General features: G+C 37.1%; 1 protein-coding gene across 1 annotated transcript in view; it reads left to right on the forward strand.

Annotated features, from left to right (window-relative positions):
• LOC107758522 (zinc finger FYVE domain-containing protein 1-like) overlaps positions 1-6,771 on the forward strand; it is a 19,473-nt gene extending 12,702 nt beyond the window's left edge. The window contains exons 6-9 of the mRNA XM_016576277.1: positions 2,886-2,983; positions 6,092-6,209; positions 6,291-6,461; positions 6,545-6,771. Of these exons, the coding sequence (XP_016431763.1) occupies positions 2,886-2,983; positions 6,092-6,209; positions 6,291-6,461; positions 6,545-6,757 (600 nt within the window). The 3' untranslated portion in view covers positions 6,758-6,771. The remainder of the gene's footprint in view (positions 1-2,885; positions 2,984-6,091; positions 6,210-6,290; positions 6,462-6,544) is intronic.
• The last annotated feature ends 6,104 nt before the right edge of the window (positions 6,772-12,875 follow it).

The raw sequence follows: 12,875 nt of genomic DNA on the forward strand, positions 1-12,875 counted from the left end.
GAGTATGATCCATTTTTATCTACTCTACTGCTAGTTCTTGTGTATTTGATGCTAGCCTTTCTCTGCAGCGCTACTCGGACCTGTTCTGTTTTTCTGACTTTAGGTTTGACCCACCTGCTAAGTCAGGGCCTCCTGCTATTGACCGATTACAGTGATGGTTTCACTCATCGGTTCTGGTTCCAGGCTGGTGATAGCCCTCATCTTCGGCTTGGACACGCAGCCTGGGCTTCTGAGGAAGTCTTCCAGCAACAGGTCCCCAGTATAACGCTGCAACCTCAGGACCTGTGGGTCCTTTTTGTGGGCTAGTACTCTTCTGAGTACATGCTTCGCGACATGCTCCCTATCCTCTGGCCAGGTGCGAACTACTCATTTCTCACCCTGAGGGGTCTCCCAAGATTTGAATCATTCCTTAACCTTCATGCACATTCTCTAAGCTAGAGCTCCTCTCGCTGACGCGTTGAGGAGCTCAATGCTCCATAGACGGTCGGGCCCGTGGGTCCTCACTGTCACACTGCCCTTATGGCAGTAAGCTCTATACGCATGAATGGTTATTGGGTCCCGCTATTTCTTCAGATTCTATCGGGTCTGGTTATACGGGACCCACGTTCTCTATCGAGATAGAGAGCATGAGACCGTGTCCAGCTGCACCAGTGGACTGTCTCTTATTGGGCCCTGCTGGGTTACCCCTTCTAATCTAGCGCCCCCTTCTGGACGAGCTGAGAAGTGCTCCCCTCTCTGTGAGGGCTAGCTATGAGTCGCTCCGTGGCAGTGACATCAGGTAGTTGGGCCGCTCCCTGATAAGCTGCCTCTTTTCGGGTCAAGTCAGGCAGTGCTCCCCTCACCTCAGAGGGTTGTCACGCTAAGCACTCTGTGCACTTTCTAATATCCTGTATGGTAAGGGTTGATTTCACCGCTCCGTGGGCTGTTCTCGTGGTGGTGTTTAGCAGTGCTCCCCGCTATCAGAGTGTTGCCTATGAGCACGTTACCCCTTTTCTGAATTCGGGAGTTCTCCTCTCACGTGGAGAGTTGAGTTCTCTGTTTTCCCAGAGCACCTGGAACCAGCAACATCAAGCGCGAACTAGGCCCTTCCTCTGCCTCCCTGATGCGCTGAGTTTTTGGCTAAGCTTTGCAGTACGCTTACCCTTCTGATTTCTAACGAACATGCTGTAGGTCGAGCCCCCTCTCGGCTGAGAGCTGGGTGTTATGCTCCCTCAGCTAGGTAACTTACTGCTAGCCATTCCAGCATTATACCATGAGGATGAGTTGGTGACTTCTCAGACGTATTGTTCTTGGGATGCGCCGTTTCCATCAATGTACTGCTCCTTCAGAGTGCCACGAGGGCCCCTTAGAACGGTATCTTTAAAATCCATGTTATGGGAAGTCCCTGTGCACTTCCTAAAATCCACGCTGTGGTAAGTTTGCACATCAAGCATTTTGCATTATTTCTAAAATCCTGTATGGTAGGGGCTACGCGCGGCGGCTTCGTGCCCTTTCTTTGAGTCGTTTAGGCCCCGGTTCCACCTTGGGCACCACTCTACCTATGTATCCTCAGGATACCTACTTTAACAGGGTGTTGCTACTAGGGGTCTGTTCAGACAGTTCCTTCAGCAAGCTCATGCAGAGCAAGCCTGACCCCATACGTCATGCTCCCGGAACTGCTTCTGTGTACAACTGTTGGCGCAAGCTAGATTCAAGTGATTATTAAATTTTGAATATGGATATTTTTCTTACAAAAACGCATCGATTCGCTACAGGAGGCCTTTGTTCACCCCCCGGAGCCGTGTGAGACACTTTTTTTTGTAGAAGGGTGCTTTTTATTTCACGTCATTTGAAACGAAGGAATGCAACACCCGCTGAGTACAACGATAGAGCTTGAAAGATCAAAGACAATTTTTAATATAACTCCGACTGGATTCGTCTGAAAGAAGAAAGTCATATACACCTAGGATGACTTGAGGGTGAGTAATTTATGTCAGACGAAGAAGTGGATGATGTGTTATCCCGGCGTCCTTTTATACTGTGATCGCACAGGGTAATGACGTCATAGGCTGTCGCCGGCCAATGTTATTGTCGTTTTTAGATATATGCTTCAGACACCGGTCACACTGAAGGTGTCCCCCCATATCGACCTCTAGAGGACGCAGTGTCTCGTTCCCTTCTCAGGGAACCATGGTTACATACTTAACCTGAGACGTTCCCAGGGTCAAGATTAATGTTTTCGGGGTTTTTTGTGTTTTATTCAGTTATTTGTTTTGTTTAAATTAGCATTCTTATTTTGATTAGTTTTGTTTTATTTTGTGTTTTTATAATTTATTTTTGTTTATTTTGTGTTTTTTTGTTTGTTTGTTTTTTTGTGTTTTTACTTTTCTATTTCTTATTTTGAGTTTTTTGTTTGTTCGTTTTATTTTTGTTTACGTTTTTTTGTATTAATTTCTTTTAGTTAGTTTTTTCTTGTTTTATGTTTTTACTTTAAATTTTTTGTTTTGTTTTTTGTGAGCTTTTATTTTTAGTTTAGTTTTGTTTCATTTTTAGTTTTTGTTTAGATTTGTTTTTTTTGTTTGTTTAATTTGGGGTTTTTATATTTTTGCTTTACTTAAATTTTTTGTTTGTTTTATTCGTTTTACTTTTTGTTGTACTATTAATATTCACTTTTGCGGTGCCAATATGCAGTTTTTCATGTAAAAAAAATCACACTAAATTGAATTAAAATTGATTAAGACTTAGCGCTTAGATTTAATGAGATTTGCCACATTTTTACTGTTAATTGAGGTTTTAGATTAATCAGTTTGCAAAAACTGTCTTATATGGATTACATTTCTCAATTTCAAATGAAAGGATATTGAATGGATGCAAAGGATGATAAACCATTTCTTTTACCCATGCAGAGGTGCTATGAGAGCGGAAGAGAAGTGATGGTCATACCGAAAACATCTGCCTCCACAGATAACCAATGGTTTGGTTTGGCCAAGTATGCATGGTCAGGGTAAGTAAGATGGTTTTCTTACAGAAATTAGTAAGTAAGAATGCTCTAAACCTTGGTCTTGTTCTACAGTAGGGGTGTAAATCGGATGGTTCGTCACGATACGATACAATATCGATTCTCATTCCCAGCGATACAATATTTGCTGATACTTCAAAAAATTATATGATACGATTTCGATACAGGAGAATATCGATCGATATATCGATATTATTATATTATATATCTATTTTAAACAACCATCTACATTTTTATTAACTCACAAATGCAACCGAAACATATGAGGTGGGCGCACTGATGTTTGGTTCACTGTATTTTATTTTGATAAAGTACCAACTGCGCTGTCAAGTTAGCAATGCTGGAACTGATGTGTTTTGTGTGTGTGTGTCTGTGTGTGTGTGTGTGCGTGTGCCGGCGCGAACACTTCAACTGTTTCCTTATACCAGCAGAATCAACTTTAAACACTTATTGTCTTATTAATAATGCATCACTGTATAAATGTCTGCTTTTATTTGTGTACACTCACAATGAAAACAAAACATTGTGCTTTTGTAAAATAAAGAAAACAAATATGTCGCTTTCTGCCATTTGAGTTTCCTTTCTGTGAACAAATTAAGCCTGTCACAAAAATGAACTGAAACTCAGCGTAGACTGTATAGATTAAATATAGATTAATCCTTATTAGGGGTGGAACGATACATGTATTCGTACCGAACCGTCACGGTACGGACATCTCGGTTCGGTGCATGAGGCCTTACAACGAATACAGGCAATTAACCCCCAATCCAGAAGGGGGCGCCCGCAGCAATGCAACGCTGTTTGATAACCGGCCGCCAGCAGAAGAACAGCGAATGCCATGAGTTGCGCACTTGAAAACAAAGCCCACTAGACAGTGACCATTTGCGGTTTCTGAATGCGTCTCTAACAGACTGACAAAGGAGTATATTTTAGTTTAAAGGCTTGTGCACTCAACTGTTTGCGAAATGGAGCTTTGTGCTCGTGTATCCTACCTCTCTCATTCGGCACAAATCCAAATATTCCATAATATTTCCATATTTGCGATGTAACGTATCTGAATGCTAAACTATTATTCCTTTCTGTGAACAAATTAAGCCTGTCACAAAAATGAACTGAAACTCACCATATATAGGCTACGTTACGTGTCGCACTGTTTTTTTCTCTTGTTTATCTGTAAACTAAATCAAATATATTTAAAGAATTTATTCCTTGTATGTATATGTACTGCAGATTATATATATATATATAACATAATGTAATAATATTTAGTATTTTCACATCTAGGTGAAAATTTTTTTAATTTGTACTACTGTCTGTTCAAAATAAATGAAAAGAAACCTAGCATAGTAGATTTTTTTTTTCCTGTTGTACCGAAATCGTATCGAACCGTGACCCCCGAACCGAGGTACGTACCGAACCTTGACATCTATGTACCGTTCCACCCCTAATCCTTATAAAAGTTGTTCAGTCAAAACCAGTGAGATATTTTTTTCTTAGACAGAAGTCTGCTTTCACTTTAAGAACGAAAGTACAGATCCAATATACTGATGACATAGCATGATAACATTAAGACATAGGCCTAACCGACTGTTTACTAGGATATTCGCAAAGGCGCACGTTGATGTAATTTGGTCTGAATTTGTTCATCCATGCGCGCTGAAAACTTCTCACAAGGGCTCGACAATTCCGTCAACTATCCCGAGCGTCTTTTATGCTCGCCCTTCAGGCAGTTTTATTGTCCCGACATGTGAGTTTGAACGAGAATCCAAGCGTTGGCGGTAATGCATAGACGGACATTGGGGAACATGTGGACAGTAGGGCTGTGTATCACCAGCAATGTCACGATACGATACGTATCACGATACAGGTCAATTTTGCAATTACATTTATGTTGAGCAGAATTTCGTAAAGGTAATATTTGTTTATTGTACATTGAATAGCCAGTGTTATAACAGTTTTGATAACTGAAATTTTGTAATAACAAACAACAATATACGTGAAATAAAAAAAAAACAACTTAGAATAGATCTTCCTTCTGCTTTTTAAGTCTCTGACTCGATAACTTAAGTATAATGCCAAGTGCTGAAACATGTCAACAAGGCTCAATGGCTGAACAAAACTTGAAACATATTCCATAAAAGCAAAAAAAAAACTGTAACAATCTTAACTTTCTCAAACACTTCACATTTTTAAACACCTTCACATTTTGGTCTCAAGTGGTGGAATGTGCAACAAAATACATCACTTTACACAATTACACCTTCAGATTTTTATGCAGAAACAACAACTGATCAACATGCTCAGGGTTAAGAGTACTCCTCTTTGCTGTAATGATATCTCCAGCAGTGGAGAACACCCTCTCTGCTGCTACACTTGTACCAGGGATACAGAGGGTACAGCTTGCCAAGTTTGATAGTAATGGGAAATCAGACTGGTGCTCCTTCCACCAGACGAGTGGATCTCCTGTAAGAGGTAATGCCTCTGTATCTCTGTATTTCCTGACTTCATCAGAGGCCTGATTATATGGTGACACAGGTGGATGTTTTGTTTTGGGAGGGGAAAATGCATCTCCAAATAAGTCCTCAAGAGCACAAGCATCCACTTTCTTTCTCTTGCAGGGTGGGAACAGATCTGTCTCAGCATGCTTTCTGTTCTCTTCTTCATTATTCTGGTTCTGAAATAATCATAACATGACATTGTAATTAATAACTTTTACAGATCTCATGTAACCCACATTAATAAAAACTTAATAAAAACAAAATATTTTCAGTTGATCTCCAACAAAACATTTTTACAATTTAGATAGATAAAACATATATGCAGTGTAAAAGAACCTATAAAACCAAGTAATAAGACAATAACTAGCATTATAATATAACTAGCTGATATAATGAACATTAACTAGTTTTCTGACAGTCTAAGTTACCCTTGCAAGTGAAGTCTGTGATGCCTCCATTGCCATTTTGGTGTAGACATCCTGTTGTCAAAATAAGGTGCCTATTTATACTACAGATATCAATATTTCAAGTGTGGCATCGATGCATCGTATAGTTAGACATTTAATCGATGGATCGTTACACCCCTATTCTACAGCTATGTTTTAGAGTGTGCCAGCTGTGGCATCATCTACCGCAGTAGACAGTACTGGATGGGCAACCAGGATCCAGAGAGCAGTGTGGTGCGGCCAGAGGTCAAGCATGTCTGGCAGGGGGTGAGTTGTTTTTCTGTGTTCCCATCCATGTGCTGACTCCATTGATGCTCACAGTGGTTAATGTTGTTTTTATGCTTGTAGACCGATGCCTTCCAGACAGACCATCAGAATGCAGCTCAGCGGGTTTTGGATGGAATGAATTACTTAATCCAATCAGTGACAGAATACAGCTCAGGCCCAACTAAAGTCGTCACTGCCTGGCTCACAGACCAGGTGGCTCCACCCTACTGGAAACCCAACTCTGAAATCATTGTGAGTTGATATGCCCTATAGGAATAGGTGAAAGAGAACACCTATTGTTTTATTCTGTAAAAATATCATGTTTGTCTGTTCAGGAATGTCATGGTTGTAAAAGAGCGTTTGAGGAGGCGGAGAGGAAACACCACTGTCGGGCATGTGGGGAGGGTTTCTGTCAGGCCTGCTCCACTCACAGCATGCCAGTGCCCGAGAGGGGCTGGGGCGGCACCCCTGTACGAGTGTGTGATGCCTGTTACCGGCAGGGAGCACCCCAGCACACTGGACAGGGTGAGGACATTGTTCTCTTTTAAAATACGCTGTGATGGTGCACCAAGTAATTCTTACACTTGCAAAGTTTACATTACCATTCAAAAGTTTGGGGTTGGTCAGATTTTCTAAAATTTTTTTTTTTTTTTAAAGTCTCCTAGCTCACCAAGGTTGTATTTATTTGATCACAAATACAGTAAAACAGTAATATTGTGGAATACTATTAAAATTTATTTTTTTCCCATTTAAATATATTTTCAAATGTAATTTACAAAGCTAAATTTTCAGCATCAATACTCCAGTCTTCAGTTGTCACATGATCCTTCAGAAATTATTCTAATATGCTGATTTGGTTCATTGATTATTATCCATGCAATTTGCCAAAAATTGCACTTTGAAAAAATACTAGAAATTCATGTAAAAAAAAAAAAAAAAAAACATCTATTCTAGCTTGTCAGAAATATAGAATATGTAAGAAATTCTAATTTCCCTCTATTTCTAGTATTTTATTGTGTTATTTGTTTTGTGTATATATATATATGCACACACACACATATAATAGTCATGACTATTGCTTTTTTATGTGCTTTGACTTTTTGTTACTATATGTCTGGTTCTCAAACCCTTGCAAGGGTAAAAAGGGTTTCTCACACTTCTTTTTCAGTTCTGCAACAGTCTAGTTATTTAGATCCAAAATACTAACAACCAAAAATAACCTTGGGCAGATTTTTTTGACTGTGAAACTCTAATTACACTAGTTAAAACTAGTTATTGAAACAGTGAATTTGTCTTTGGAATATTCAGAAGATAAGTCCTAAAGTATTCATTTCTATGTGATTTGATAACTTTTACGGTACAAATTGTGCTATTGTCCACATATTTTCACAAATTCTGCATGTGCTTACTTATATATGTAATGCATCTTGCAGAATATTTGGCCTTGTAAAAACATAAGCAATATTTCTCCAGGGTTATTGTTTTTAAAGGGGTCATATGATGCTGCTAAAAAGAACATTATTTTGTGTATTTGGTGTAATGAAATGTGTTTATGTGGTTTAAGGTTCAAAAAACACATTTTCCACATACTGTACATTATTGTTTCTCCTCTATGCCCCGCCTTTCTGAAACGCGTCGATTTTTACAAAACTAATCGGTCTGAAAAGCGAGGTGTGCTCTGATTAGCCAGCTATCCAGTGCGTTATGATTGGCCGAATACCTCAAGCGTGTGACGGAAATGTTACACCCCTACCATATTGTGATGATGCCCTGTCAGGCCGGAGCGATGATTAAAAGTTTTTATTTGCATAATATATCTGTGTGTACTGTGTCTATTTATTATGTATATATAAATACACACATACAGTATATATTTTGAAAATATTTACATACATTTACTTGTATATATTTATATTCATATCATTTATATTATATACAAATATTTAATATATAAACGTAACATATTTTTCTTAAATATATACATGTATGGGTGTGTATTTATATATACATAATAAATATACACAGTACACACACATATGTAAACAAAAACTTTTTATTTTGGATGCGATAAATCGCGATTAATCGTTTGACAGCACTAATAAATATATATATATTTTCTTTAGACTTTGGGATGAATAAACAGCCCAGAAATGTTCTATTCCTTGTGAGATTTGCTACAGAAATTAAAAAGAGGAAAATAGAAAATACTAATTTTAATAGATTTTGATAGATTCTAGCTATTGACTATCGTGCTAGCACTGAAACGAATTGCCTTCTAAAAGTGCATTTCTGTAAATAATTTGTTGATTAAACATCTTAATGTTTCTATCCCAAAGATAAGATGTAACCTCCATAACAGACTAAAACACAGATAGCAAGAGCAGTAAATATTAACATATCGAATACACAGTAAATTATCACGTGGAGATATGTAGGTTCTCAGATATCTAATTAAGAAACATTTGCAGCCTTACCTTTATTGGTACAGTTTTATATTTTATTCCAGGAACAGCAACAGAAGTAGACAAGTTAAGCCTAGAATTCACATTCCAGTTCAGGCAATATCTGGCAATGGTCAGTTCATATCTCATTGTATTTTTTATCAGCTTTGTTCTTTTCTGAAACAATGACTGCACTTTATCTAATATTTACTATTGTGGTCAACTTTCTTTAGTTGAGAGCCATATAATCTAATACATAAGATGCAAACTGTACATATATAATGAAAATGGAATTGTTCTACAGCATTTACAGTGCCTAATGGATCTCAACCGCTATCTTGCATATAACAGGATGATTTCACAGTGTGGGTGTCTGACATTTAATACAGGCTCACACTAAACTCAATGCAGATGACTGAATGTTGAGCCATCACAGCAGGATCGCTCTCTGGTTTCCTAACATGTGTACAGCTTAGAAAATTGCTTATATAAGGCACTTTATTCATATTTGATTGGAGAGAGTCCATGTGGATAATTCACTCAAAAATGACAAATCTATCATTTACTCACCCTTATATCCATAGTACACTTCCATAGTAATTTTTTTTCCATATTATGGAAGTCAATGGCTACCGTCAGATGTTTGGTTACCAACATTTTTCAAAATATCTACTGTAAGTAAATGATGACAGAATTGTCATATTTGGGTGTACTATCCTTTTTATTTTATGATTCTGCTTTTGTATTTTTATCTGGAATAGAACATTGTAGTCTTCTATGAAGGGATTTAACCAAAGCAATGGTTTTGATTGCATATAACTGAACCTGCATTTGACAATCCTACAATCTTTGTTTTGATTGGCCGGTACTGTTTTTCAGGCTTCTAATCAGAACATTAAAGTTATTTCAAAGCAGCCTGCCCTCTTGATTCACAAGATAACAGACATCTATGGAAAATAACGGGTTTTAGCTCTGTAAGTGAACAAACGCGAGGTCATCTGGAGGTAGAGGTCTAGATTTCCTGCTCAAGGGCGTTAAATAGATGAAAGGGACTCAAAATCTGATTTAAATCGTGGAGGTTGTACTCCCATTTCCTCCATTTATAACATTACTGTCTGGCAAACAGCCTGCCTCATCACATCTACAGGAAACTGTCTTGAGAGGGTTACTGATTGTAATGTCAGCACTTGTGTGAGTGTCATTAAGAATCACACACACTGTAAAACAGGGCTGCTAATGGGGTCAGGTAACTGTTGGGACTGTGATATTACCCAATAACTGGCCCAATTCTCTTATGTCAGTGCGTTTAGTGATCAACAACATGCGTTTTTCAGTTGCTGATACTGGTATCTAGAAAGCAGGGCTGCTAAAATGCCAGTATAGCATACACTACTAGTCAAAAAAATTGGAATCATTGAGATTTTTTTATGTTTTTGAGTCACTTATAATCACCAAGGCAGCATTTGATCAAAAACACTTGAATGAAATATTTTAATTTATTTTAAAATGTCTTTATTCCTGTGATGTGTGTGTGTGTGTGTGTGTGTGTGTGTGTGTGTGTGACAATAAGCAGCACAAACTGTTTCAACTGTTCAAGATTGATAATAATAAGACATGTATGATAATGATAAAAAAAAATCAATGACACTAAATGCACATTTGGTTAATTTTGGAAGTTCATCACTTCAGTTAATCTGTCATTAATTTCATATAATTATTTGTTCCTACAATAACCTCCAAAAACAAGCCATCAGAAGAACATTAAACCTAAAAGGGCAGTGTAAGGCTTTGTCTTATAATCACTGTTGTTATTGTTAACTAAAACTATTAACCATTACAAATCATTTCAGTATCTGAATTAAGTTTAAATAAAATTTAAATATTACATGGAATTAAAATTAAAATGGCTTTAATGTTACATTGGCAACTATCTCAAATAAGTACTAAAATTGCTAAAGCAAAATGGAAATGAAAAGCTAAACGTAAATAAAAATAAGAATAATAACAAAGCAGATAATAAAATGATCTCAAAACTAAAATCAAACTAAAATGAAGATGAGAAATGAAAAATATAAAAATAAAAGCAAATTCGAAATATTAACAATTATTAAAATAGTAATAAATAATATTAAATAACACCATGGTCCTGATTTAATTTTTTTTTTTTTAAATGCAATTAGTTGCAGTACCACACTGTAACCAGCAGATGGAGCAACAACACTCTCAGCAAGAGACCCACGGAGTCACCTATTCATTTAGGATTTCACTCCTTATAGGATCTTAGTGGACATTTTTATTATATTTATATCATTGATCTATAGTTTATATACCAAAAAAAAAGTAGAAGGGGTACGAAAGTCTGCTAAATAAAAAAGAACTGACTCACTCAACACACTGCCAAAAAACAGCAGTCTCTACCTCTGGTTCATTTAAGGATAAAAGGATGAAAATAGCCCTATGTTACCTGACTCCACTGTTTAATCCAAGAGTTTTTTTTTTTATCATTTATATTGTTCTTGTACAGGAAGAGAAAGATTAGTGTGCCAGACAAATATCTGACATAAATACTGAAGCATTTAATTATTTCATGAAAGTCTTTCATCTTAAGCTGCGTATTGTTGCACAAGAAATGATGTACTGCACTGCTAACACATTTCACACCTTAAACCTTCATCATGACAGGAAACACTTCAAATTTAGGAAAAGTCAAGATAAATTTATATCGTTAGTATAGATTTGGTCTATACTGGTTTCATAGAAAAAGAAAGAAAACGTCTAGATGTGGCCCACCTGACACTCTACTATTCAAAAGTTTGGGGTCTGTAAGATTTTTTTAATGATTTTGAGATAATTTATTTGCATTTGTATTTATTTGATAAAAAAAAAGCAAAGCATTAATGTGAAATAGTTGCGTTTTAAAATAACTGTTTTCTATTTTATATGTTTAAAATTTAATTTCTTTGATGGCAAAGCTGAAATGTAAGCATCATTACTCCATTCTTCAGAGTCACATGATCATTCAGAAATGCTTGAGATTACTGAGAAAAAGGCACCTTCCCTTTGTGACAACTAGCCCCGGTCTCCTCTAAATTCAAAAAGATGGAGTGAGGCAAAAGATCTATAGGCTTATTTATTGCTGTCTCTATGTAGTCATATGTCATTTGGGTCCACTGCTCTATGTAAGTCCGAATCGTTATATATTTCACTATAAGCTTGTTTATCAGTCTCTTAAAATGCATAAAATAATTTGCATGGACTGATTAGTCCGCTGCAGGACGCTCTCATGCCGACAAAACCAACACCACGTGCCAGTTCAGCAGAGAGCATTATTATAATTCCTTAATCCCCATTTCACACATTATTTTTTCAGCTGGAGCAGCACTGACAGGCAGACACTCTCAGTTTGATTTAAACTTCATTTGGGACATTTTTTTTTTTCACATATGGACTGCAAATAGGCTGCTTAGAGAACAAAGCACATTGCCAAAAAATAAATAAAAACTGTGGTGGATGCATCAGTGTAAATACTCACTAGTGTCTTCTCTCATACTGGAAGCTTTTGTAAGGTTGATTTATAGGCAGGGTCAGTGCTTTTCTGCTTACCGTGGCTCTTTTTGGATGTTTATTAATGGCTGTTTTGCTTTCGGTATCCATGGAAACTCATCCTGCACTGTCCCGCTTTCTCCCTCATCCACACAGTCACTCTGAGGGTGCAGGGCAATAAGAGGAGAGCCACCGCCGCTGAAACCATTCTCCCACTTTCTCACGCTTCCCCAGGGAAGACATGGCGCCTTGCTTGGGTCCATTTAACAATTCTGATCTTCAAGCTTCTGCTGAGACACAAAGAGGCACTAATAGGCAGTTCTGCCAGTCTGTGTGGTTGATGGTCTGTGACCATTTCATTTTCAAAAAGTCCATTCATAAATCTTTTCAAGGGACTCTGTTGGATTGTTGTGAACAAGAGGAGCCATACAGTGTAATGGAGCAGCACATAAGAGCAGTCACTTTTTTAATAGCCCCAGGGCCATATTGAAGACATTATTAAATCTTATTTAAACACAATAAATAAAAATGATAAGAGCGAAGAACATTTTTAGGCCTGTTTTTAAAATACAGTAATGAGAATGCAATAGATTATATTTTATATATTGTGTGTGTGTATATATATATATATATATATATATATATATATACAATATCTCACACAAGAGAGTACACCCCTCAC

The sequence above is a fragment of the Sinocyclocheilus rhinocerous genome, unplaced genomic scaffold, assembly GCF_001515625.1.
Source record: "Sinocyclocheilus rhinocerous isolate Xijiao unplaced genomic scaffold, SAMN03320098_v1.1 scaffold1393, whole genome shotgun sequence".
In the NCBI taxonomy this organism is placed as follows: domain Eukaryota; kingdom Metazoa; phylum Chordata; class Actinopteri; order Cypriniformes; family Cyprinidae; genus Sinocyclocheilus; species Sinocyclocheilus rhinocerous.